Genomic DNA, 27,533 nt, shown 5'->3' with positions numbered 1-27,533 from the left:
TACATACAGACATATATCCCATATGTAAAATATAGAGATGACCTGTGGTCATGCTTTCACAGTCTAAGGTAAAAAAAATCCACTTGAGAGTATATATACATTAAAAACCGACTCCTCAGTGCTAGAAGCTAAAGCCACTCCATTTGAAGACCTCTCAATGACAACGATAGATGGCAACTACGGAGTATTATAAAAAAATCACACATACTTAAAGAAAACTCATTGCAAACAACTGACCTATATTTACAATACTGCTATTACCTTGCTTGAATGATCTTGTGCGCTTATGTCAGACATTTACAAAAGATTTTTCGCCCCATTCTGATCATAAAATAGATACTGATCTCCAGATTTCTAATACTTTTTCACAACAATACCTTTCCTACGCAGGCACTTAAGTGTGACAAAAATAAGGGCCTTTTTTTTCCAGAAAATCCATTTTTAATTAACAGGAGGATTAGATGAATGGGGGTTGATGGTTTACCATTTCAGCATAGTACTTCCTAAAACCAGAGATAAACCACGAACTTAAGTCCTCCACCCCCATCCCGGAATTAAACAGGTAAATACACTACAATACATCTGCTACAAACTTACTGTGACAAGTAAACAAATCAATCGCCTATGGATTTAAATGACTGCAAACTATAGAGAAGTAATGTGGTTTCTGAAAGACATTTATGACAGCCAAACAAGTTTCAGATATCAAATAATATTTTAATTTCTGAATACTTTCAATTTTCCTTGGAATATAACACACAAAGACTCGACCAAACAGTTCAGTTATTATAACTTTTACAGTATACAGAAATGTTGCACTTAAAAAAAAACCTTCAGTTTTTTTAAACACAAAACTGTAAACTCTAAGATACTGAATCAATCACGTTATCTATAAGTGCCAACAGTGTTATTTTGTCATGCTGATTTCAATGGTATTTTTTAAAAAGGGAAAATATCAACAATTATTATAATACAAAGGGCTTGCAAATATACAAACAGATAGAGGAGTTTAATAACAATTCATGATGAACTATGTGGAACCCAATTCAAATTACAAAAGTTCACTTTGCTTGTTTGTTTGTTTTTTTAAATCAAAACCGTAGTGTGTCTTGGACACAAATTCCTTCTACCTATAATAAATCCCCACAGTTCATTTTCTGTCCGAAATATCAAAAAACCTAGATTTGGGGGTAGTTATATGACACGTGTGGTTCATTCGGGTCTATATAATTATAGCTCTCTCAGCTTCAAGCTAGATTTTGGGTCACCACCTTAAGTGCGCTTCCATCATTGTGTTGTTGAGGGTTTTTTTTCTCCTTTCCTTTCTTCCTATGATACTTTCGTGGACTCAGTTTTAATTCTTTCAGAACATATATTTTAAGGATACACATTTTTTTTTTTTTAAAGAAGCCAAGGTTATATCAAAAATTATTATAGAACCACAGAATAAACTGGTTTGAAACCAGAAAAATACAAAAAAGAACAGCTATAGGTACATAGACACATAGGACAATTAATAATTTGGAAAAAAAAGACTTACTTTCTTCCGTTCTGCTAATTTTCTCCAAATTTCCTTTAAATGCACTTTAAGCGAGATTTTTTTAAAAAGTTTACCCCAAAAAAAGAAAAAAAAGAAGAAAAAAGAAAAAAAGAAAAAGCCCACCATCGTTTCTTTTCTTCTTCTTTCTCTTTTTTCTTTCTTTCTTTTTTCTTTCTCTCTTTTTTACTTTTTACAAAAAATGATAAGTAGCAAGGTTTTTTTTCTGAACGACACGGGAGTTTTTAATGCATTCTGTAAAAGTTCATTTGACAGTCTCTTTTTTTAATTCACAGTCCATTAATTTTTTCCTGTCTTCTCTTAGCAAACTTGTAACATCCTTTTACATCCTTTCTTAGCAGAAGGAAATTTAAGAAACAACCAGAACCCAAATGTCATTTGCTTTCCTTTCACTCTCTTTCATCTCCCTTCTCAATTTTTAATTTTTTTTTTAATTTTTTTTTTCCTCTCGCGAATATTTTATTGAATGGACATATAAGGCCAGTTAAAACTGCTGCCAGACAGTAACATATCCCTGATTAGGGTTTCTATGGGGGTTTTACCTACCAAACGGACGAAAAACAATTGCTCTATGACAGAAGAGGAGACAGTGCGAAGGGAGGGGAGACGTAGTAATAGCTTCCCGAATCGTGTTGGCTGGTTGGGATACTGGCTCCTAACATACTCTTCCAAAGCACACTGTGACTTCTCCTGTAAACTTTCAACATGGGCTACATCAGAGAGACCACAGGCATCTAGAAGAAAGTGTATTAAAAAAAAAAAAAAAAAAAAGAAAAAGAAAGAAAAGAAAAAAAAGAAAACAATCATCAGATTAAAAAGTTTTTTTTTTTAATTTTTAATTTGATCCTTTTTATTGCTAGAATTAAGTGTAGATCGTGCGCCATCACCTCGCCCCCCAGAGTTTAAGTAGGTTTTACCAAAAGGGACAATCTCTCTCTTTCTGTGTATGTGTGTGTGTTTGCATTTCTCTCTCTTCTGGAGGGTCTCCTTCAGGATTGAGAATCTCCAAGATTCGAGATTTCAAATGGCACGACAGACCTGAGGGGTTGACAAGGAGGTGCTGGCCAAGCGTAATTTCGTATTTGTATATTTTTAGGGGGAAAGGCTGGGGGGGCGGGGAAGGCTTGAGTCGAAAGGGGGGAAAGGGAGTCACTATTTCTCCCCCCCCCCCCCCCCCTTGGAAAATAATTGGGGAGAGCCTAACCATGTGATGAGAAGGAATACTAATAATAGTGATAGAAATCATAATAATAATAAAAAACTGGCCCAGCCACAGATAATGGCGCCCCGGATCCAGCAACAGATTCTCCCCCAAAGAAGACAACGCGTTTTTCTTCAGTCTTTGAAACTGATTTAAGTGGCCCTTTAAAACTGATCTTGTCAGTTTAGCCTATTCAGAGGCAGCCATGCAAACTGTGATCTCTCTGTTCATTTGAGCTGTTTCTTTTCCCCCCTCTTTTCTTTTCTCTTTCTTTCTTCCCCCCCTCCACTCCCCCCTCTTTTTTTTCCTCTTCTTCTTCTTTTTAAACCTAAAGGCCCTTACAAGAAGAAAACTCCCTGATAGGGTCTGGACATTTTTTTTTCTTTTTTTTCCTGATACGCTAAAATACAATAAGTTCCCTTTAAATCAGAGACGTCTGTGCTGAAAGAGCACAGGTTGTGACCTGACCTCCCTGTGGCTTTCCTAGGCACAGGGCTAACACATGCATATTCTGCGAGTCATTAGAACCCAGATTTTTTTTTTTTTCTCCTTTCCTCTTAAAAGAGGCTGCAGCAAACATTATATGCATCTATGTGCGTCTGCTTTACATCAAGGAGTGTTATTGGGGTGCTGCAGAAGCTGCATGCATCACCCTATTTTTTTTTTTTTTTTTTTTTTTTGCATGCGGCTATCTCCCCCAGAATCAGATAACAAGAAACGTTTATCTAGTTGGGAGGCAATTTACACGCCAGGCCTCACATTTTGAAAATAGTAATAAATTAAACAGTTACGACAGGATCGGACGATTGTTTTCTCAGAAGGCTAAAAAAAAAAAGTGATTTGGGAGAAAAGGCAGGATTGGAAATAAACTCCTCGGTGTGGGTGTGAGCTGGCCAGGGGCTGGGGAGGGATGTGAGCGTGTATGGGATCCTCGCTGAGCGTTTGAGCGAGGGAGAGGAAAATGCATCCTAGAAAACGATAGGAAAATAAAATAAGCACCCCACGCACACCCCTTCCCACTCGGGATCCCTGTCTCCCTGTGGCTAGATGCGCCCTGCTCATTGATCACCTTAGGACTTTAGCACGAGTAATTTGGGGGGGGGGGGGAGGGAGGAAAAAAAAAAAAGAGAGAAGTTTTTTATGTGTAAAGCAATAATATATAAAAGGAAGTTTAGGTCACGACCCAGAACCTGGACAAAGTCCAGAAAATGACTTCGTTCCCCAGACCCCCTTTAACACAACAAGGAACGGATTGTGAGCCCTTCTTTTCCCACATAAACTACATTTTTTTCCTGTTTCCTGATATCAGGCTTTAAAAAACTCCGATGAGTAATTATTTTACAGGTCCTGCTTCCATTCATATGTTTATCGCGTGGCCACTTTCCCAAGCTTTCAAATGAGTTACAGAAGAAATATATGTATTTTTAAACTTAATCCCAAAACTTCTAGGGCTCCAGCACATTGGGTTGCCGATGCAGCCTTAAAGTTAGCAATCTGAGATAACGTATTGCACAAATTAGCGAGCAGATTTTTTTCCCTCAAAAAAAAAAAAAAAATTTAGCCTCCAGAGTTAATATCAGGATTATTACTCACCCAGGTTAAACTCTAGTGCAAGCTAATTAGATTTCACAACGCACTCAATTATTGCTTTATAACTCATGCACTATTTCTAGGCAGCAAAAGTTGACACATATTTTTCCCCCCCTCTCTTTGATTATCTAAGAAACACCTCGAGGTCTTTTCCTCGGGAGGGGCATGGTTGTGCCACCCCGGAATTACACTGCGGAGCGGCAGCTTCAGTCTCCTCTTACTTTTTCATACTATCCCTGTCTACTTATGGTAATGATCTTTTCGCACCCGCTACTCGCTCTGGACTATGCAGTTCCTGCTGGGTACAAATGCAAACTTTTCCCCTTAGCTTAAATGACACAGAACTGCTCACTGCCACATTCTGTTTAAATCAGAGACAGCTCTTTGGAAAGTTGATTTATTTTATTTTATGGGATGGCAGGGAACATATTTTAAACTCAGCTTTGCGCATTTAACTTTTTTTTTTTAATTCAATTTTTAATCCTGCAGGGCTTTTTTCCCTTCCTGGCTGCCCATAAAATGATCCTCTTTTTAAAGTGGTTTCACTGATAGGACGACTTGTATTTAACAACATCAAACAGATTTTGCTGCTGTTCAGATGCGTGTCATTAAATGCAACAACCCAGAGCTATACTGTTAAATAAAATATTATTTTCAATGGGAAAAGCGCAGTCTCTCGTGGCAAATGGGTGCCTCTCTCCGAGCCCCCTCTTCCCCCGTCCCCAGCGTTATTCAGCTAGGGTTGGGGTGCGTTTCGGTTGTCTTTTTGTGTGTGTGTGTGTGTATTTTATTTCTTTTTTTTTTTTTAGAATTTTGCACTCCCTCGAAGATGGGATGCTCAGATCCGAGGCCCTGAAGGGGAGACCGCAGGGTACCGTTTCCTAAAAGGAAAGAGACCGCGCTGGTTCTCGGGGGGCAGGGAGCGGTGATGGGGTGCAGGCAGTAACACTTTGCAAGAGCAAACAGTTCTCGGGGGGGCCGGGGGAAGGAAAAAGGAAGAGCAAAGAAATGCTGCCTACCTGAGGTGAAGAGGACTATGGCCTTTAAACAGCTATATTCTGCAGAGTCGACATGCAATGCTTTCAGTTTTTCTACTTGCTCTTGGAAGATTCGTATGTGGTCCATAAAGGCGACCACTCGGTCAGCAGACATTGGCGAAGCGTGGAGGCCAGCAGCTGCCAGGAGCGGAGCTACGTGGAGGGGCATGGAGCACTGGGCAGCGTTGAGGACAAATAACTCGCTCCAGGTCAGCCTCAGGAGGGCCACCTGGTCTGTGATCTGGAGGTCTGGGAAGAAGGGGATATTCCTGGCCCACTCCACCGCGCTGAAGAGCATCCTAGCTGCCAGTTCACAAATGTTCTCGATGCCCATGATGTTGTTGGGTTGCATGCACTGACTGCCAAAGCGGGAGGTGGGGTAGGGCTCTGCTCTCAGAAGAAGGGAGATATATCCGGATAGGTAGGAATGGCAGTTGAGAGGGTCCCCGTTTGTCAAGGCGAACTGACCATGAGTTGGCTGTGTGGGTGGCATTCTGCCCCTCTGGACCGCTGCAGTAAATAAAGAAGAAACTACAGCTATTAATATCTGAATTGCGACCATCAGTTCAAATACAGCCTGCTTTGTGTGCTTGTGCGTGCGTGTGTGACACCGTACCGAGTCAGCTTAAGGGGGAACATGCATTTTTCCAGCCAGAGTTCAGCCCGTACCCCGCTTTAAGGCTCCGCAGTTCCCGGGTCAAGTAAAAGCAACAATAAAAGCTGAGCAATGCTGTCCGCTCGGCCAGGACTGCCTGAAGGAGCCCGAGATCCTCACTTCCCAAAACACACCACAATTCAGTTATTTCCCCCCCCTCCCTCCACCGCCACCCCTCCTTCAAGGGATGCAGGATACGTCTTTGTGTGCCCGGGTATTTTTCTGCATTACACCTAAAACAGCTTATTGATCTGAGGCTGGGGGAGCGGGATGGGGAGGGAGCGGGGGAGAGGGAAGAAACACTTCAGTTCAAAATCCCCGGCGCTGGTCCCACACGCGTTTCTCGCCCACTGAATATATTGTTGCTGCTGTCGCTATATCCCCCCCACCCCCCCCAAAAAAAAATCAAAGAAGGCGAGATCACCCCACAACATCCCCGGCAGGTCCCCCGGCGAGGCTGGGGGCATTATCCAAAGGCACCTTCCTCAGCTGCCCATGGAAAGTGGGCCTTTCATTTTGTTAATAAATTTACACGGTGACAGCGAGAGAAAAAGGAGAGAGAAAAAGGGCTCAGAGGCAGAGAGACGGCAAGAAGGGAGAACGCCTAAAAATGTGCTTGATTTATATTTGTTATCGCACGTACTACAAGGTTAGTTACTCTTGCAGAAACACAAAGAGAGGAGCCCAGCAAGTCCCAAGCCCCCTAACCCTTAACCTACATAGCAGCGTCCAGACACAGAGCACGCACTGGAAAACTGCAGGCTCACATTTCTCGTCTAATTTTATATCACAAAGACTCGACTTGCAGAGACCCGAGCACCCCACACTTACTTCTGGGCTGCTCCTTCCCCCCCACCCGTCCCTTCTGCCCCCTCCTGCCTCTCCCGGAGGAACAAGAAAATAAGAGGAAGAAGAGAAAAGTGAGATAATAACAATCAGGAAAGGCAGGCACACGGCAATATACGTATATACACACACACGCGCGGAGATGTGTGTGTATATATATTTTTAAAGGAGGAAAAAATCCGGCTGGGAATCCACAGTGGAGTGCTGTAGAGCCTCGGTAGGGTGAGTCCCATTGTAATAGTAATTTGAACCGCCTGTGTAAAATTGCAATCTAAGGCAGGGTGCTGGGGGTTATATATATACGTGTGTGTGTGTGCGTGTGTGCATCTCGTGAGGCTCCGTGTGTGTGTGTATACACACGCACGGAGACACACACAGACACACACACAGAGCTGCTCGGGGGACGGGGGCTAACGCTGAACATGCAGGAGGAAACATGAAGGAAAAGTAACCACACGTCAGAATAATCATCTCGCTCCTAAGCAGCGTGAAACTAAAAATCCACTTCCAATAAACCTCCATCAGCAAAATCAAAACAAACACAAATCAATTACGAGTGCAGGAGAAAGCATGCAAGAGCCCCTGCCTCCCCTGCCCACCCTCTCCAACACCTCTTTCTTTCATTCCGAGAAAGTTTCTGTCTGTTTATTCGGGGGGTGGGGAGGGAGGAAAGGTTCTGGTTGGGTTTGGGGTTTGGGGAGGGAGGTTAAAAATAAGAAGAAGAATAATTACCAAAAAAAAAAAAAAAAAAAGCAAAACAAAACCCAAAACGCAGCGAGTGAAAAAAATTGCAAAACAAATGAAATCCCAATACCTTCCCGTCTCATGCCAACTTTGAGGCATTTTTTGAGGCGGCAGTACTGACACTGATTGCGGTGGTGCTGGTCAATGGGACAGTTCCTGTTGGCACGACAAGTGTAGCTGAGATTCCTCCTTACACTCCGCTTGAAGAAACTCTTGCAACCCTCGCAGGTAAACTGGCCATAATGTTTGCCACTAGACTTGTCCCCACAAACCACACATTCAATGTGCTGCTGCTGCTGCTGTTTGTCTCCTTGGTTCTGCTGGCTTGGCGGGTTGGTCTGGGCTGGCGTACTGGGAGGGCCCCCGGGCCCCGGGGTCTGTGGGGTGTGCGGGGCCCCGGCCGGAGGTCCCTGCACCGGCGGGGCTTGCGAAGGCTGCGTTCCCTGAGCTCCGGGCACATCGTCCTGGGGGTCTCGCCACGCACCGACTACCATTGCCATATCTATTGGACACCGTTGCCAAACTTCCTGTTCCCCCTTTATTTTCAAAGTTTGTTTGCTTTGCTTTTCAGATCAGCTTTGCAGCAGTCTTTTTTTTTTTTCCTCCTCCCCTCTCTCTCTCTCTCTCTTCCCCCCTCTCTCTTTTGTTGTTTTGCCCTTTTTTTTTTTTTTTTTTTTTTTTTTTTTTTTTAGGAGGGTCGGGGTGGGGGGGATCTCCCGGTACCGGCGAAGGTGCAGAAGCACGGGGCGATGGAGATGTGTGTGCGGGGGGGCGAGTTGCGAGTCGATTGTCTGGGCTCCAGGAGAGCAAAGTAAAGGGGTGGTGGGGGTGGGGGAGAGAGGGGGAGAGAGAGAGAGAGAGAGGAGGAAAAAAAAAAAAAATCTCTTCAAAGATCTCCCTCTCTCTCTCTTAGAGCTGATCTGCAGCAGAGTAGTTGAAGGAGGAGAGGCGGGTGTCTGGGGGCCAGGTCCAGGGAAGCTCGCAGTCAGCCATTCAGGAAAGCCATCAAAATAAGAATGAATAAAAGGTTAAAGATTACACACACAGCGGAAAAAAAACACGCACAGCTGAGGAGACTTTTCTCGGCGCGGAGAGCGGACGGTCTCGCCGTAGTTTTTGGAAGTCCAGCTTGCAGCAGCAACATCAACTGCGATCGCTTTGTTTTTGTGGGCTTTTTTTTTTTTTTCCTCCTCTTTCCTCCTCTCTCTCTCTCTGCTCTGTCTCTCCTCCCTCCTTCGCTCGCTTTAATTCTTCCTCTCCGCCGCTCCGCCCGGGCGCTGCTCTCTTTCTCTCTCTCTCTCCCTCTTTTGGGCTCGGGGGTGGGGGGCTGGCTGTCTGGTTTTTTTCCTCCTCCTCCTCTCCTCGCTTTTTTTATTATTATTATTATTATTATTGTTATTATTATTAATTATTATTATTATGATTGTTTATTTGTTCCGCCGCTCCGTCCCCGCCGCGCTGCGCTCCGCTCTGCCCCGCTCAGCCGCTTCGCCGCTCCCGCCGCGCCGTGTCCCCGCCGCCGCCGCCGCCGCTCCCGCCGCCGCTCCCGCCGCCGCCGCTCGGGTGCTGCCGCCGCCGCCGCCGCTGCCGCCGCCGCCGCCGCGCTGCCTTATGCTGCTTCTGCCGCCTCGCAAGTGGGCTCTCGCCTCCGCGCCGCCGGTGCTCACGGCGCGGGCGGGGGGAGGGGGGCCGCGGGGCGGGGGGGAGGGAAGGAGTCAACTCGCCAGCGCAGCGCCCAGCCAGCCAGGATGATAAAAGAGGGGAGCGGGAGGAGGAGGAGGAGGAGGAGGAGGAGAGGAGGAGGAGGAGGAGGAGAGAGAGAGAGAGAGAGAGAGAGAGAGGGAAGGAAGGATCATAACCCAGCGCGCAGCATCGCTCCTCAGCCGGGGGGGGGGGGGGGGGGGAGAGGGGAAAATCACCACGGGGAGAGCGGGGGGAGAGCGCCAGCCCTTCTTCCCCCCCCCCCCCCCCCCAAAAAAAAGCGGGGGCTCCCCCCCCCCGGCGGCGGTGAGGGGAGGGGCGGGGCGGGGCGCGGCGGCGCGGGCGGGCGGCGTGTGGGCCGAGTGGCGAGCGCGCTCCCCGCCGGCCGCTCGCCCCGCTGGCGGGAGAGTGAACTTTGACACGACTGCTGCAACTTAGCGCACGTTGCCATGGCGACCGCGCGCCTTATAAGGCAACCCGACCGGCGTTTGACTGGTCAAAAGCTCGCGCCCCGCCCCTCGGCCCTCATTGGGCCGCGACGCCCTGCGCGGCCTGCCATGGCCGCCGCCGCCGCCCGCGCGGTCCTAGAGGCAGGCGCCGCCCCGCTGCCGCCGCCGCCGCTGCTGCCACGGGGGCCGGGGCCCGGGGCCGGGGCGTCCCCCCGCGCACGCCGCTCCTCGCCGGCTCCGCGCTCCTCTCGCTCTTTACTCCTCGCCGCGCTTCCCTGTCGTGCCCTGCTTTCCCCCGCCGTCGGGGCGAGGGGTTAAGGCGAGCCCGGCGAGGGGAGCGGAGCCCCGCCGCCTCACCTGGGGCCGCCCGCCGGGGCACGGCCTCGGGGGTCCGGGGCGGCGGGGGGGCGGGGGGGGGCGGCGGGTGAAAAATCAGAAAATTGAGGCTAAAATGAGGTAAAGCTCGGCTGAATAAAATAAAAACGAGCCCCGCTGCCGCCTGGGGGAGGGGAGCGGCCGCCGTCTCCCCCGTCAGGGGCAGGGCTCCGCAGGTACGCGGGCTCCCGCCCGCCGGAGGTCCCGCCGGGCGCTGGCGGGGGGCGGCGTTGCCCTCGGCCCCCGAGGCCTCGCTCCGGGCTGACCGGCGGGAGACGGGGCCGGCGGCGGGGGTGGGGGGGGCGGCGGCGGCACCTGCGCTCGCCCCGGCCGCACCGTGCCCCGGCCGCCCGCGGAGCCGCGGAGTGCTGAGCGTTCCCCCGCCCCGGCGCTCCGAGCCCGGCCGCTCGCACAGCCCCGTCCTCGGCGGGGTAAGGGGGCACGGCCGCTCCTCCCGACCTCTCCTCCCCGTGCCGGCGCCTCTTCCCCCGCCGCCCCGGGCAGCCGGCGGGCTGGCAGAGAGGACCGTGGTTTCACGCAAGACACCGTCTACCCCTTCCCCTTAGCACGATGGAGGAAGGAACCCGCAACGCCGCTCCGCAGAGTGTGACGCTCGTGTCTTTTCCCTCGCAACCTCCACGGCATCGCTATAACGCAGCTCATCTCAACCCCTTCAGCTTTATTTTGGGGGTTTTGGGGTTGTGGGATTTGTTTTTTTGGATCACACGTACCCTGACACGGTAACACAACCTCTGTGCTATAGTGGGAGCACCACTAAATAGGTAACAGATCTAAGTACGCGGGGACAGTTGTTTATTTCCCGCTGAATATAGCTACCGGGCAGCGGAACGGGGACTTTGAGTTCATCTCCTAGTGAAAATGCCCAAAAGACACTCGAACGGGCGAAGGGACGCAGAGATAAAAAGGAAAACATGTTAAAATAGACAAATAAATGCCCGGCCAGAGGCAATTCCTCCTCTGCAAACACACGCGTGTATGTACGCTCACATTTGAGCTGGTCACCGAGTACGGACGTGGGGACACAGACCTGTGCACAACTCTGGAAAGGATTAATTGCCCCTCACCTCCTCACACACACTTTTTCATGTTGCCACATGCACACCCCCTTCTGCCGCAGAAATAATATATGTGGCTAAAGCCGCAGGTGCTGAGATGATTGGAAAGTTGTAAAAAGCACCTAGACTTGACAGTGTCCTGCTTAGAAACCGGGTGTATTAAGACCCCACGAACGAAGATGTACTGCGGTTCAATTTCAAAGGCAAGGCTGCAGCATTCCCATTGATCCTGACGGAGCAAAAATAACCTTTCCCCGAAACAGGGACCAGAAGGGAGTGGAAAGACAGAAGGGGGGAAAGGAATCTTTCCCCGTTAAAATGTGAGGAACTGCCTTATGATTTCCAAATAACCCAGAGCCGAGGAGGTCACCTTTCGGGGAGGGTGGGAGAAGGTGGGGGTTCAAAATGCAGAATAGTCACAGATTGTTGCTGATGTTGAATTTCCTGAGGAAAAAAAAAAACCAACAAAAAACCCAAACCAACAACCCAACACCAACCTTTCCTGTCTCGAATCTGACAAAGTAAACAGGATTAATTCGCCATATGAAAAAACATTAATGCCGTCTTAACAAATGCAGAAATCAGAAGAGAAAGCGGTTTTAACAGGACGTACAATATTAATAGTTTGAACGTATGATCGTAAAAATGAAAAGCCATTGATATACGCTTAAAAGCCGCCGTATACGCTGATTGCTCAAGCATTAATGAAGAATGCCCCAGATTAACTATTTGCTCTTCGAGGGATGCAGCAATATAACTATCTATTAGGCACCATTAGATGCTTTGCTATTTATTTAAAAACACCCCTGCGAGTGGGTTGAGGCAGAACAGATGAATGTAAAAATGAACTGCAGCTAATTTCGCTAAATAATACTCGAAACCTGAGCGCCTCGCAAAGAAGGGGGAGATTCTCAACTGTCCTTCTCCGAGCCTAATGACAATAGAAATGCTCTGTTTTAAAAGTAAGACCGTATTGGTTTTCAAAATAAACAAACGCATCCCTCCTGCCATTTTACTGCAGATGTAAATTTATTTTAATGAGAGGGAGTGGAAGGATTTATATTGCTAAAATAGAGTTGGGGATAGAGCCGGTGTAAATCTTTAGGTTTTAAAAAAGAGGAGGAAGGAGGGGGAAGCTGCTTTCCTGGCAGAAAGCTGCCTAACAGTCCTCTAATTCTTTCTAGATTAAATCGCAATATGAATACAGCATCGAACAAATACCGAGTTTCGCTCTGAACTCAGTGGAAAGCAGTTACGTCTAACAGAATTCAATGAATTCCTCTTCTCCCTCAATGTAGTATGTGTGTTTTTCTCTTCCACCACACTGAAGTTCCATGAATAGGGAAAGTGGCTCCTATTGTGTGCCTCTGAACTTCCAAGTCAATGCAATTTTTAACCACTGGCTTGTGGTACTTTGAAAATCACCAGGGGCTGTCAGAGTTGGGTCCTCTGAAAAATTTACAGTGCTAAATCAGAGCATATGCTGTGAGAGAGGAAAAAAAATTGCTTAAGATTGGAGCAAGTACAGTATCTGGCTGCCCCCTAGTGTAAGTCTCTTATCTGCCTAAAATTCAACTTTAAAAGAAAAGGATCTCTTAAAGGGAAACGACTTTTGGCTCACGTATGCATACGAGAATGAAACTTCTGTACATTTTAATCTGATTAATTCCTAAGGATTTAAAGTTAATTGGCTTGGGCACTCCTAGACCGGACTATAAGATTTCTGCATCAGGGTTTCTGCGAGCGCTGTACCGAATAGGTATTTTTAAGGGATAGTGGTAAGGGATTGGGTTGGGGGGGGGGGAATCCTGTTTTGTGATTTTTTTTTTTTTTTTTTTAAAACGAGGAACCGTGCCTCGCATGCTGTTGTCAGAGCAAAACACTTGCTGCTTAAAGTCAGATCTACGTCTTTTGCAATAATACTTTAAAAAAAAAAAAAAAAGGATAAATAATTGCCTTAAAGCCTCAGCCGAACTGCCAACCACACCTTCGGATGGTGAGTATATTCCAGCTTCTTCCCATTGTACTTGCTTAGCCAGAGAAGGGACCGGAGGGGGAGAGGGGATCTCGGCGCTATACCTTCACCACCGACCTCTTTTCTTTTTTTTTTTTCTTTCTTTTTTTTCCCCCCTAAATAAATGCTGCCAGCTGCACACGGCGACACAATCCCGTGCAGTTTAATACCTATCACTTAAGTTAAGAGACTTGTCCTCCCCTCCCCACCCTCCCGAGCAGGTCAGTCCGCCGCTCCCCCCCGAGCAGCCTGAAACCCAGGCAGGGGAGGCTGCGACCGGGCTCTGCCTCCTGGACGCTGCTTTGGAAATGACTTTGAGGCGCTCTGCCTCGCCTCGGACCTGGAAGCCGATTCCGGTCGTTGGGTTTGGTCGCTTGTTTGTTTGTTTGCTGCTTGCTTTATTTAGCTAAAGGACGTGCTAACTGATGGTGCTGCAATTACACATACTTGGGTCTCCCCCCCTCCCCTCTTCCCCTCCTTAGAGCAACCCACGTAACCTTAGAAACGATCGTTTAAGACGTACGTTAGCTAACATTTGCTTTTTTGGATTTTTTGTTTTCCTTAAAAGAGAAACACAAGAATCACAACACATTGCCCGAAAAAAGTGTCAAAGAAGAAGAAAAAAAACTATAAGTAAACATACCAAAACCATATTTGCCTTGTTCAAGGTCCCAAATCGCTTGCATCTTCCTTTTTCTACCTCTCCTTTAGTTTGGCAGGTGAAACAAACAAACAAAAAAAAATAATCAGACCGCTGTTTGCCCCCCAGAAAGATGTGCGTTGGGTAATTAAAGAGAAGTCTCCTTCTTGGTGTTTATCTAAGCGATTGTGCAAACTGATAAAAAAAAAAAAAAGAGGAAAAAAAAAAAGTAAAGTTACAGCCTTCAGGGGGGAAAAAAAGGAGGCAAGGTGAAGGGAATAGATTTCCCACAACCTAAAGGGAAGTGCTTTCGATGTATTATTAGCGATCAGCCTTGGGAGAGAGGAAAAAAAAAATCCTGAACACACTCTAACTTTACACAGACAAGATTTCAGGGGGGGCTTTGTACATAGCTGCTTAGGAATGTGCGCCTCGCCTTTAAGAAAAAATCCCCAAGCCCAAGGTAGGAGATGTCTTTGAGTGATCCTTGTCTCTCATTTCATTCCTTAGAAGGAAGAGCGTCTCGCTACACCTTGTTTGGAGCTGGAAAGGCGAGACTTAAAAAAAAAAAAGAAAAAATATTCACAACCCACCCTTCCAATTGGGGAGAAAAAAAAAAAAATAAGAGAGGGAAATCTCCTAACTTAATGACTGTGGGGGTAGGATGGATGCGACCGATTTCAGCCCCCCCCACCCCCCCTTCTCCACCTCCCCCCTCCCCGGCAGGGGAAAAAAAAAGAAAAAGAAAAAGAAAAAAAAAAAAAAGCCAACCGCGAACAACTACAGGCTGAACTATCAACACATGCACCGAAGGGGAAAAAATATATAGTGTCCTGTGTAGGGTCGGCAGGGAACGCAAGCACACGCTAAAGCAAGTTGGGAAAGAATCCGAGCTAATCAGCAATCTCTTTCTCTCTCTCTCCTTCTGTCCCTCTCCCCCTCTCTCTCTCTTTCACTGCCCCTGAGATCCCAGCTCGAAAGAGGTACTCCACATTTTTTCATTACCAAAAATCCGTTGCAATAATCATTTGTTGCTAATTGAAACCCTTGGAGACATTTTTCCCCACCCCCTTCACAAACATGGCAACTTTTAGACATGGGAAGCACGTTTAGTTTTATTTTATTAAAAAAAAAAATACGGTTAGGAGGAGGCTGAATCTTTCACCCACGAGAAATATCAGCTCGTCAGCCCCCTTCCCCGGGGGGGGGGGGGGGGGAACGGGACCCCAGTACAGTGAGGGCTTGGGAAAATTTGGAATACATTATGCCGCCTTTGGCAGGAGAATACTCTCCAACTAATGGATTCCTGCTCCTTTTTGTGTGTGTGTGTGTCAGTGTGGGGGGTTTCTGGAAAGAGGGGTGGTGGTCGTGGTGGTGGGGAGCCGAGCTTTTATTTTAAGAAACTGTTAGGGTAAGAAGTGTGTCATACTTGACAAATGGAACAAACGCTCTTCCATTTCTTGCTTGTCCTTGCCTTAAAACAGGAATTAAGTTAACCACAGTGCTGCATGTTAATTGCATGTTTACTGGGCTAATGAAAATTACAAAAGGGTTTTGCCACCTCGATCGGTGATGAAAAAGTATGAAGGCGATTGTCATTGCAGCCTTCGGGGAGGGCCGGGGCGGGGGGGGGGGGGGCAGGCTCGAACAATATTGATCAGAAGAAGGATAAATCTTTTAACTGCTCGTTAATACCATAAATATGGTCTACACAAGTTTCCACTCTTGTTAAGTCTAATCAGTACATGGAAGATGGAGACATAGCCCACTTGAATGAATTTTTATTATTGCCAGAGGGGTACTTGCATCTGTGGCTTCTCTCCCCTCCTCACTTTGCGTCCCACCCCACCCCCCCCAGCTCCAAAATCCCCCCTTGCCGAGGAGGATCGTGAAGGTGCACAGAAAGCACAGGAGACAAATGCAAGCTTTTCGTCCTTTTCCCCCTTTTCCAAATGCTCCTTTTCTGTAGAGCTGAACGGGTCGTGGTGGGGAAAGCCTAAAGAGGGGGGACACTCCCCCCCCCCCCGTTTATTCTTGAGATCCGTGGATGAAAGGATGACCTAGTAATCCAGTTTGATGATAACCATTTTCATGCTTGAAAACAAACTGCCAGATTAAACCTAAATGGAAATAGCAATGGGAAAGGTAGTGGGAGCAGGGCATTTTGAGATCCCCCCCCGACCTCTCCGAAAAGGATTGTTTGGCAAAAGGAGGAGGGAAAGGCAATTAAATAGACTAAAGATGATTTAAATCCCAACCAAAAATAATTCCAGGGAGAAGTTTCCCCCCTCCGGTGTTGCCCAGCCCTGGATTTGAAAACTTTGGCCCAACTTGTGGCGATAGCTACAACTTTGCTCCGCAGGGGTCAGAGGTGAGGGCTATTTTAACCCTAAAAGCCTGCGAGTGACCAAGGTTGAGGCTGGGCTCGCAGCACTAATAGCCATAATTACCTCCTCCCCTTCCAGGGACATTCCTCGCAGCAGCAGTGTTAGATGCCGAATTGAAGAAAATCCTGGAGTTGAACGTATCTTGGGGGGTAAATAACAGCAATATGAAGGAATTTCAGAGCTCTCCCTTTTGCTTGGGGGGATTGAAGCCTTTTTTTTTCCCTTTTTTTTTTTTTTCCTCCTTTTTTTCCCCCTTGCCAGCATTCCCAAGGCGCTGGGTCTTTGTCTTAGAAGGAATGGAGTGTCTGAATGGTGTGAAAGGGACAGAGAGGGTCGCTTCAAATCGATTTTACTTGTCCTCTCTGTCTTTTCGGATCAACGCCCTTCAATGGACACATAGGTGCTCTTTCAACCAAAAACTTGTGCAACATTTTCTGCCTGTATTGGTGCTAAATACAATAAATGCTGGGCAGATTTTTTTTCTTTCTTTCCAGAGCAGAAAGCACCCTAATTAAATTGTTTTATATGGACAGTCAAGACAGACCAATTAAGTATGCATTAGTATAAAGATATATTCGAGAGATAAGCGCTCTATAGGAGCCCTGTCTAGGCAAGGTGTGTAAAGTGTCCTCTCGAAGAGAGGCTGTAAGCAGGGTTTCATATGGATTTTTCCCCTCCATTGCCTCCTATACTCGAGTAACGGACTGAATAAGTTAGCGAAAAGCCATTAGTGAAAGTGGTTTCTAAACAAAGTTAACAGGTGGATGTAGCTGGTTTTAGATTTGAATAACACTCACACATCTGTAATACACAGCCCTATATTTATGCAGCACGTAGGCATGCAATGTACATTTACAGAGATAAATGCCTTCGACCTATAGCTGATGTGCAAATGCACACACACGGAAATAAAATAAATAGCTGGGCGCTTCTGTAGGGCTACAGGACATGATGTGAGTAAGCACACACACACATTACAGATATAACTGTGTATCTATTGTGTATAGGCACCCAGCCCTGCATCAAAGACAGACGCACGCACACAAGGCGTAGCTGTCTCGCCTGGGTGTGCTGCACAGACATCTAACCGGAGATCAGCGGGCACACAGCATACAGTCCTGGGGTAATTACAAGTGGAAATATTTCCTATTCGAGGCATAGGCTTTCCCAGGAGTGAAATAACAGATCAGGATAAAACATACACATATACACACACGAACTTCTCTTTCTGTCCATTTTATCACCCTGGGAAAGCTCTCGTGTATGGTTAACCACAGGAACCGGGCTTTAAGCTCTTCTCCATTTCCATTATTATTTTTTTTCTTCACTGCAGATTTTCCACGTCGTTCAAAAAAAAACCCCAAACCCCTAAACAGACAAACAAACAAAAAAGCAATCAGCCCCCAGCCCTGCCTCAGCCTGATCCTGGGGCAGGCAGAGCTGCGGGATGCGATGAGGAGGAGGAGGAGGAGGAGGGAGTACTCCTGGGCTTCCTGGGAAGTGCCCTCCATCCCTGGGCACTTCGATACCCACCCGCCGAGGCAGAGCTGTGGGAGCGAGTCCAGTGCCCGGAGATGCTGCAGAGTGGGACCGGGGAATCGCCCCTTTACCGTGACATTGCAGCGCAGAGACAGGACGGGTTTTTGCTGGAGGGGCCGGGGAAGAGGGGACAGAGGGGTACAGGGATGCGGAGCAACCGTGCGACGGCTGCCCGGTTTGATATGCATTTTCTAGCAGCGCTTTGGATGTGTTAACCCATCAAAGAGAGATGGGAGACGGGGAGGAATAAGCCATTCCCTGCTTAGGTGCTTTAATGTCACGGTAAACAGGTTAGAAACAGACGTTTTTAGAGCCTCAATTTCTCTTTACTGGTTACCTTCGAGGATAAATCATAACAGACTGTATGGGGGGCAAAGAATTCATCTAAAGGAGATCTCAGCAAGTCACTACCCGGACAATAGTCCACCTCCTGTTGGGTTGCGTATTGATCAGGAGAGGAGCTGAAGATGTCGCCACACTAAATATTTACTGATCACACACAAATAGCCGGGACTTGAACGATTTTCTCCTGTGAGGAGAGCAGAGAGAGAAGGGTAAATCATTTTATTAGTGTGTATAAAGCAAAGAGCACACTCTGGCTTGGAGTGTTTTAAGATGTGTCTTCAGCTGGATGAAAAGAGTTAGGGAAATCGATATGGAGTGATTAGACGAGCCAGTCGTGTCAAAGAGAGAGGCTGTGAATTTCATGGATTTGGTTATACCGGGAGGGGGAAAATATATCGAGAGATTAAAGGGAGGAACCCATTGTAGCAGAGCCAATGAAAAAATAATATCTAATCAGACCCGGCAAAGGTAGGGACGGGATAAGACCCGCGTTTCTAAAGAATCGCATCAGCTGGAGAGAGATCAGGGACACACATGAAAGAGGCAAATGGGGGGAGAGGAGGCGAGTAGGAGCCTAGAAATGCTACAGAGCAAATCCAGGCGAGGCAGGGAAAAGTCGCCTCTGTGGAGCAATGCTGAGACACCTCGAAAATGGGGACAAAAGACCCAGGAGCGAGGGGAAGGCGAGGGCTGGAGCAAACGGGCGCCTGACTTCGAGGTGAAGTTGAGGGGTCTCCAGCCCCGTGTGTCCACCAGGCAGGGAGGTCTCTAGCAGCAGAAGCGAGGGCACATCCAGCTCAGATGCGAGGGGTTTAAATCCTTCTCCTACAAGTTCGTTCTCCCCTCTCCTTGTGTGTGTCCCCCCCCCCCGCCCCCCCAAGCAAATGTGGTGAGTAAAATGGATTTTAGCGTTTAACCACCTCATTTTATCCACGTAATGACAAGGCTCGTAATATGTAATCTACAGATTACTGCCATTCGAGGGTGACCACAAACGACATAAAAAAAAAAAAAAGAAAAAAAAATCAGCATTTCTGCAAATGACAAAATGGCTAAAACCAGCCCGTGCTTTAAGTATTGAAGTTGGGGAGTTGCTGCTGCAGGATTTTCTCGGCCGTAGGGAGCAATTCAGCCGTGGCTCAGGTACAGCCCTCGGGTGTCTCGGCGGATTAAAGAAAACTTTGCTGGAGACAAGCAAATGTCTAAGTGCCAAAGGGCAGAAAGCTGGGAGCAGGGCAGGGCTCTGCCAAGAGACGTTAAAATACGTTCTTTAGGGATGCTCGGGATTTTCTTTTTTTTTTTTTTTTTTTGCCTCGACTCACTGATGTTTGGGCCGTGTTCAAACGCTACCTTCTCCCTGTGCATTTTTCTTCAGCAGCAAATAGGATGCGGCTGCAGTGAACTAAGTCAAAGGAGCGAGAGAAAGTTTGAGCCGCGCTTTAAATGATGTTGATTGCTGGGAGGGAGGAAAGACATCTAAAAGCTAGGAACCGAGGAGTAAAACTGATGTGAAAACAGCTTTTCACTTCTCCTCCAAGTGCTAATTTTGCTACTGTAAACAAACACTGAAGTTAGAAACAGCTGCAAATAGCCTGCCGGGCACTCAGGGCTCAGGGACGAGGGGAGGAAAAATGACTTTTGTTCATCTCTCGGGCTGAATTTCACCCAAACTTTGCTTTCTCCCGAAATCAGTGCCTGACGCTGGTTTTAGTTGTGGAGAAGGGGGGGTAAGAAAAAAAAAATATATAGGCGTATTAAGCGCATTTCATGTGAGCCTATAGAGTGCAGGCAGCTCGGCTGGATCACTAATGCAACAGGAAACCTCGGGATAGACTCAGCCTAATTAACAGTTTTCCATAGCTGAAGCGATTTTTAAGAATCCCAGTGGATTAGCCCAATATGTTCAGGTGTGAGGCTACGAGGGCCTATAACTCCTTTCACTATAATCTTATAACCTCCTTACCTAATTCCTTAGATTGCAGATAGGAAGAGTCTGACCCTGGAGGTCGTAAAGAGCTTGGTTTCATTAACCCTTCCCTCCCCAGCGCTGCTCCAAGGTTAACTGCGCTAGGCTGTGTGTTTGGGGGAGGGAGGGCAGAAGAAAGGGATTTGCAAGAGGGGTCGATCCGACGGGGGGGTAAGGCTTAAAATGATTTCTGCTCCCTTCGTTCCCCTCCCTTGAGCCAAAGGAAAAATGGAAATGGAAAGGGAACTTTTCTCTTTCCCATGCACCGAGAGGTGCATAAATGTACAGACGTTTGTGAGACAATTCATTCCCTTTCTACCGTTTCAGAGTTTTTTTAAAAAATAATTTGTTTTTTTTTTCCAAACGTGGAGGAAATGAAACATTCTAGAAACGTCAGATATTGCAAAAAGCAAAGCAATCTCCATCTTTAGGACCAGCAGCAATCTCTTGAGCTTCTTGTCCACAGTAGAGCTGTAATCTTTAAAGAAAAAAAACATCTAGAAAAGCTTCTCAGACTGTATTTGCCTGGTATCACACCTGGTTTATATTTTAATAGGTAGTTACATTGTATTGATTCAGGGTACATCATTGATGTTGAAAGTTAATAACTCTCAAATTATATCTATCTGCCTACATACATAATTGCATAGACAGTATAACACTGTAAGAATTTGCATTTTGCAGCACATTCTTTGTTCTTAAATCTTTTAACACATTGAATTGTTCCTTTGAAGAGAATGCTATTGAACCACATGTTTAAGGAAAAGATGCTTCTAAACTATATGTTTAAGCAATGAAATTGTTGAGTGAAATACAGGTTTCTTTGTATTTCACACAAACCTTGCCATACGCCAATCTTAACCTATACATCCGAACTGCTTTTTTTTTTCCTCCCAGTCAGAAGGCAGAAATATGTGAACTGCTGAGAGAGGTGGGTACTTTTTGGTAAGTATGTTTAGATATGATCTTCAGATACATTTATTGTACTTTCAAATTCTTTGGATACTAACTGAGCTAGCAAACAATATCCCAGCTGAATGTCTCAGCTCCTTCCCTATTTAACAAGCTTTTAATATAGAATTATATTGTAGCCATCCTTCTACTAAACCATATAGCTGAGGAGTCAGCAAAAAAAAAGAAAAGTTAAAACCAAATTATAATTGCTGCCTTGTATCTGACTCTTCTTCCTTTCCGCAGTCCTAATGAACTCTTTAAAGTTTTTTTTTTTATTTCTGAGTGACAGATCAAAAATAATTAGCAGAATCAGAAGCAGCCGGAAAGCTTGAAATACTGTGTCTAAATATTTCATATTGCTACTTATAATACTAGCCCATCAGTTGTAAAAAGGAACTATTCCCTATTTATTCTGCGGTAGTTTATAAATACAGAAAGACAGATTCTTTTTTTCCGAGGCCTGCCTCAGAGATGACATAAATAGAGATTGAACTATCAGGAAAAAAAATGAAAAAAGAAAATAAAAACAAAACCCTGGCCAGGAATAGAGACAGACAGATAGATATATAAGTGCATCTGAACAATGTTACGTACCACATTAGGGGATGGTAAAAAAAAAAAATAGATCGCATATTTATAACCTCATAATTAAAATACATTCTTATCTCTCTCCTCTGAAAGGTTGCAGCTTTCTTGGAAATATTTTGAGTGCATATTTTAAACTCCGTGTCCCGGATTGAATTAAGATGAGCTGTTTTACCCAAGAATAAATCACTTGTTTACAATTTAATGTTTAAGTTTCAACTGCCTATCAATCGCTGTATCATTTTCTTCATATTTTACCTCCTTACGTTTGGACACTTTATTTAAAATGGTGCTAGTTTATATCAAATTCTAATTCCTGTTTGTAAGAAATTAGTCATTATTATCCAAAATAATCCCCTGTGTTTGACTGAGGTAAATTGGATGAGAATTTTTCACATTCAAAGGGTTAAGCTAAACCGAAAACTTTAAAGCAAAGGGATAGCAGCAAACAGTGAAAAATGGCACGTCTGTTCTCTCTTGACAAGCTTGCATTATATCACATGTAAGGAAGCACAAATTTTTGAATCTAAGACCAGTTTTAGTTTTTAATAGGAAATAATTACATGGAACTTTATTTCCAGAGAGAATGTCCCTTCCAGCTACAGTGGTTTGCTTTGATCTAAGTATTAACTGGTAATAAAATAACCATATTTTGGATCCTAAGCACATTGATGCTTAAAGGAATGTTATGCTTTCAATCAAATTCTAAGTTTAGATTATCCAAAGGTATTCATCCTTCTTTTGTCAGAAACCAATTTGCTCTTCTACTCCTGCAGCTACTCACATGTGTTTTAGTATACTTTGTTATTTTATAGTAGAATTTGCACTATTGAGGTGGAAAACTTTTAGATGGAGCGAGATCGCGTTCCAGCCTGGCAATTTGGGCTGTTTCTCATACAGGTCCCCAGTCCAGCCCTTCTTTACGCTTGTACACCACCACCATCGCTCATCTCTGAGGGCGACTACCGCAAATGTCTTTGCAGTAGTATTTTGTTTTAAATCTTCAGATTTTTTTTTTTTTTTTTTTTTTTTTTACCTGGAGAATCAATCATTTGGACCCATCCTGAACAATTAACCTCCCCTTTATATTACAGCCCCAAGTGCAGTACTTCATAAAGACATGAAAAGGACATCCCAGACAGCAGGACCCGAGCCCAGGCTTGTCACAGAGTATAAAAGGAGAGAGAAGGGGAGTTTTTATCTCTTTGCCCCACCAATTCTTAATAGTTCTGAGTTTCAGTGTGACAATAAAACAGTTCTGATAACATAGCTCATGGGTTTCTCTGCCACATAAAGTTTTCTTAATAATAAAAAAGAAGAAACTTTATCCCTGCTAAATTAAAATAGGGCAGATGTTGGATATGGTTTGTATTAGCCAGCCTTTCACCCCTTTGCCCTTGGCACTAAAGTTCTGACTTTTTCTTTCTACTATGTCTGTTTCTAACTGAAAGGTATTATTCCTGCCCTAGCTCTCTTCTTCTATTTATTTTTTCAGCGCCTAAAATTAAACCTATTCATTTAGTAATATACATTCTATTTCAGATTGCTAAACCTGGCCAGAGAAGGGAAACGTTTTCCAAAAAGTGATGCACCACTGACCTTAAAAGAAAACACGAGACAGGGAAAGCTGTTCTTAAAAGGTTTATTTCTAGAGAATTTTGTAGCTCTGTTGACATTATAGGGATAATGGCTGTATTGCAACGGGCTTTCATGGCCCAAGAGGTTTATGTTTTCTTCTGATCATAAGTACAATAAAATTTTAAAGGTGCACAAAGTCTCATCACTTTAGATATTTAAAACTAGACTGAAAAAACCCTTGGGAAACATACATTGTAGTGGACAGCCCTGCTGAGAAAGCAGGGGATAGACAAAAAAAAAAATACCCCAACCCCAGAAAAAAACCCTCAGTTTTTTCATGCTAGCTCTGTGAAAATCCTGGCTATTAAACTCCCAAGGATAGTATAGCTCTTTTCTCCAGGGCTGTGAAGATAGAATTTATTGTCCATTTGGAACGATCAAGTTTAGGCTAATAAAAGGCCCTCTGTAAGCAGAAATGCCCAAGTTGATGTTTGGCAGAGTTTTCAATGGTAGAGTTTATATAGGATGGGGGCTCTGCACTATTTGAAATTACTCATATCTCAGCAGCCGAAGATGATTTGACATACAGAAGTAAACATTAGTAGGCAACGGCTGAAGGTTAATCAGCATTGCTTTCTGAACTGGACGGTTGAAAGCAGGAAAAAGTGAAAGCTGCTCTCTCTAGCCCTTCCCCTTGCTAAGGTGCTGCTAACTTTTATGATTTTTTTTTTCTCTTCCTCTTTTACTATCTGTCTTTGTGCCTGAGGGCCAGTGAAAGAACACTGCAGATTCTAGATTGCTTTCAGAGTTTCCCTTTGCTGATGATGGATTACCATGTCAATTTAAACGGCATAGGATTAATTTGTTTCAATGATTTCTCTTTAGGCTGAATGCCAGTCTTTTTTTCTATCTCTCTCCTTGCTCTTCAGAATAATACTAATACTAATACTAATAATACTAAATCCTTAAAAACCCCAAACACTCGGTATCCCACATTAAAAAGACAATAATAGAAATAGACAAGTTAGGTGTAATGTTGCAACACAGTTATAGGTCTGAGTGTTTTTATCTCATTCTAAGGGGCTGAAGCATACAGTCAGTCACATTAAAATGAAATTGGATCCAACGTTTATTCAATAAATACTTGTCTTGTAGGTAATCCAGAGCAGAGTGCTTTTGACACATAAGGACTTAATTTGTCTTGGATAACAAGTTATTAATATGGCACATTTAAACTTGCCACCTACAATAAGGTCATTTAGATCTATAATATGACTCGCAAGAGAACTTCATAAAGCCAGAAACAAAGTTTGAAACTGCCTCCGAGTTGTGGAGCAGACGCACGGCTCATGGTTTGCTCTTTTCAGAAGAAAGTTCAGAGCAAGTAGGAGCCACCCAAACCCAAATGGTGTGCATCTGCTCTTCTTTGAAAGGCAAACGTAAATGGAGTAAGGAGGAAAAAAAGAACCCAAACACACATTTTTGAATGAGTAAGCTTTAAAGCTGTGCTGCGTCTGCTAGCAAACTCATCGCAGCTTTGAAAGTGAAAAAACAACATTTGGTTCCGAGTGGAAATTCGCCCGCATTTGCACCCTACCTCTTCCATGTGCTTTGCAATTTACTTGCTTTTAATAATAAGCGAGGAAGTTGGAACATAATCCACCCATAAATGTTATTGCTGTAATTTGACTGTGCTGTGTTTGTTCATGCATTAGCCATATATGTAAAGCGAAGTGGGGATGTATGTTGGTGATCCCCGTACAGCCTGAACAAACAGAGATATTTTGGTACATACTGGATTTCAACCCCCAAATATTCTGTAACTGTTTTAAAATTTGGGCAGCTGGAGGTGGGGTGTTTAGTTTCAGACCTGTCCTAACCGAACAATGCCTGCAAGAGATGCATCAGGAGGAGAATATCGTGGGCATGCAACACAGGACGTGTTTTGCGGCTGCGATTCGGTCTCCACGCTGTATGCGTGAGCTTTATTATTCCGCTTTTATGTATTAAGCTCTTGGTTGCTCTTGCCCTGGCAGATTCTGTCTCTTTAAGTAACTAAATCTCATTTTTAAGCTCTTCCTGGGAAAAGGATGTTACACATGAGTAGAAAAATGCAGGCAAGAAAGGCTAATTGAATGAAAAGAGAGAATTAGGTTAAAAATAGAGTACAATCTAGTATCACATTTTCACTAGTGTAACCTGAAATGAAGGTGTCTCCAAGTCCCTAGTGATGCCAGAGTGTTTAGATGTTGGGCACAGATGGAGACACCTATTGAAATGTGTCTGAAGAAGATTAATAGGACTTGTCAGTGTTGGGAAAGCACTGCTTTGCTGTAAATTTCTACTAGCACAAGATGAATTACCGATGAATGCTCAGTTATCAACCCCATCACTATCATTGGACACTAAATCAAATTGAGCAGTTATCTACAATCAGAAAATTTCTTTTAAAAATAGGCATACACCTTTAGGCTTAAACTCCTTAATAAGACAATATCCTCTATGGTATGTGTGTGTTCACGAAGAAATATGATTTAAAGTTTCTATACAAAAAGCTTCTGTTCAGAAACGAACTCCAAGTTTAGTGTGAAATCAGGGTTGTCAAACAATAGAAGATATTCAGAAAATACTGGTTATACAATATGATGTTCTGCTGGGGGCCTGATCCAAAACGGATTTTCATGCATGTCATTAGATTTTGGATCCGTCCCTGTTTGTGAGAGGTTTTTTTCATCACTCCTCTCCCCTTATTTTTGGTGATGATAAAAAGCCCTTCTCTCTACCTTAAAGACTGAGCACCCAAATCATATATTAATGCAAAATAGCTGTCAAGACTCAGGATATATGTATAATAATAACACCACCCCCCCAACGTATTTTGGAAATTACAGCTTAATATAATGAAATATGTGATGAAAGAATCAATGAATAATATTTTAACTGAGAATATTTCCCTCTCTTTTTTATAAAAGGGGAAACTGTCACAAGCAAAACTATGACAAGCGTTTACCAGCCCACTGCTAAAGTATATTAGCTGTATTTACCATGTGGTGTTGATGATGACAATGATATTAAATAAGCATTATATATTTTCAGTTTCTAGGATTTCTTTCCCTCTCACCCAGGCATTGTACTACTTTATCCAAGGAGATTTATTGTGGCATGTTTTCTGAAGTCAATTTTTCCCTTTTATTATAGACAAGGGCAGTCATTTATGTTTAGGGAGGGAGACAGGTACAGTGCCTTTATCTGATCTGTGTCCTCAGCCACAGCTACCTTCCTAATCGACGGCAAATTCCCACTCTGGAGGATCAGGCCCTATCTGGGCTACTTCTCAGCCAAGGAATGTATCCTTCCCTTCATCTCCACATATCTTACCTGTGATGTAGTCGACTTTTTGAGGAGGGAATAATACACTATTTACCACAAAGCACAGCTTCAAAGCCTTTGTGTGTTTCTCATCTCCAGCCAAAGCTTATTATTTACCACCTTCAAAATTTGCCCGAGTAAGGGATAGTAGCAGTTACTGTCTTCATTTTTACACCCTAATTTTCATGCAGCAAATGCCCTGCATTAGGGCCAGATTCTCACTCAGATGGAAGTTATTAACTTTAAGCAGAACAGAGCCGATTTCAGCCAGCCGCAGCCCGTGCCCTTCTAACACAGTCGCTTTACAGCATCCCCTTGTTTATTTTTTTCTTTGGAGGGCATGATTCTTTAAACATGTTTGTTTTACACAGAGCAGCAGTTGATTCCTAACTTTTTTTCCCCCACAAACATGTAAAGAGAATATTAATAGGGAATATTAATAGAGCTGAGTGCAGCACGATGCTAGTTAGATTGTAGTAGCTGAGAAATATGAACTAGTGAACATAATCCATAAACTCCATTTGGTTACTATAATACTCCAATCTGTATTTATTACAACTCCACTCTGATGCTTATACAACTGCAATTGCTAGATTTATACACTCTAATGGTTTCACAATAGGAAAAACCTGTGTTCTTTATCTTTCTTTTCCTGTCCAAAATAACCCCTTCCACATATACTTCAGGCTTCTCTGGACCTTGTCTGGGTTTAATCACAGGCTGTGGGACAAAATGTGCATTATTAAGAAATATAAATATTTTCAGAAGCAATCAAAGGGTTGAAAGATTGATTCGGCATGTAGATTGGATTTAATTCAAAGCAGCTTTGTTCTAATGAGGACTACTGGGATACAAAGACAGCAGCCGCTTATGGCCACCAGTTGGGAACTTCAACTCGCTGCAGCAACCTGTCAAGAATTTCAA

General features: G+C 44.6%; 1 protein-coding gene across 3 annotated transcripts; it reads right to left on the bottom strand.

Moving 5' to 3' along the window:
- Positions 1-1,935: 1,935 nt before the first annotated feature.
- Positions 1,936-13,957, bottom strand: NR2F2 (nuclear receptor subfamily 2 group F member 2). Of its 3 annotated transcripts, none has more exons than XM_050903654.1 (3): positions 13,890-13,957; positions 5,369-5,896; positions 1,936-2,292 (listed from the first exon to the last, which is right to left on the bottom strand). In XM_050903654.1, the coding sequence occupies exons 1-3, from the start codon at positions 13,930-13,932 to the stop codon at positions 2,018-2,020; spliced, it is 846 nt and encodes a 281-aa protein (XP_050759611.1). In that variant the 5' UTR covers positions 13,933-13,957; the 3' UTR covers positions 1,936-2,017. The 3 variants fall into 3 exon arrangements, with proteins under 3 accessions (XP_050759611.1, XP_050759609.1, XP_050759610.1); XM_050903652.1 differs by lacking the exon at positions 13,890-13,957 and adding an exon at positions 7,702-8,236 and having other exon boundaries at positions 5,369-5,917; XM_050903653.1 differs by lacking the exon at positions 13,890-13,957 and adding an exon at positions 7,702-8,236.
- Positions 13,958-27,533: the final 13,576 nt, after the last annotated feature.

Source organism: Gymnogyps californianus, chromosome 11 (genome assembly GCF_018139145.2).
Source record: "Gymnogyps californianus isolate 813 chromosome 11, ASM1813914v2, whole genome shotgun sequence".
NCBI classification, from domain to species: Eukaryota; Metazoa; Chordata; class Aves; order Accipitriformes; family Cathartidae; genus Gymnogyps; species Gymnogyps californianus.
This window is presented reverse-complemented; position numbering and strand designations above follow the sequence as displayed.

Coding starts and splice junctions, on each gene's coding strand:
- NR2F2 (XM_050903652.1), bottom strand. CDS start 8,131: ATGGCAATGGTAGTCGGTGCGTGGCGAGACCCCCAGGACGATGTGCCC. Junction 5,918..7,701: donor AGTTGGCATGAGACGGGAAG/GTATTGGGATTT, acceptor TAATAGCTGTAG/TTTCTTCTTTATTTACTGCA. Junction 2,293..5,368: donor CATAGTCCTCTTCACCTCAG/GTAGGCAGCATT, acceptor ACTTTCTTCTAG/ATGCCTGTGGTCTCTCTGAT.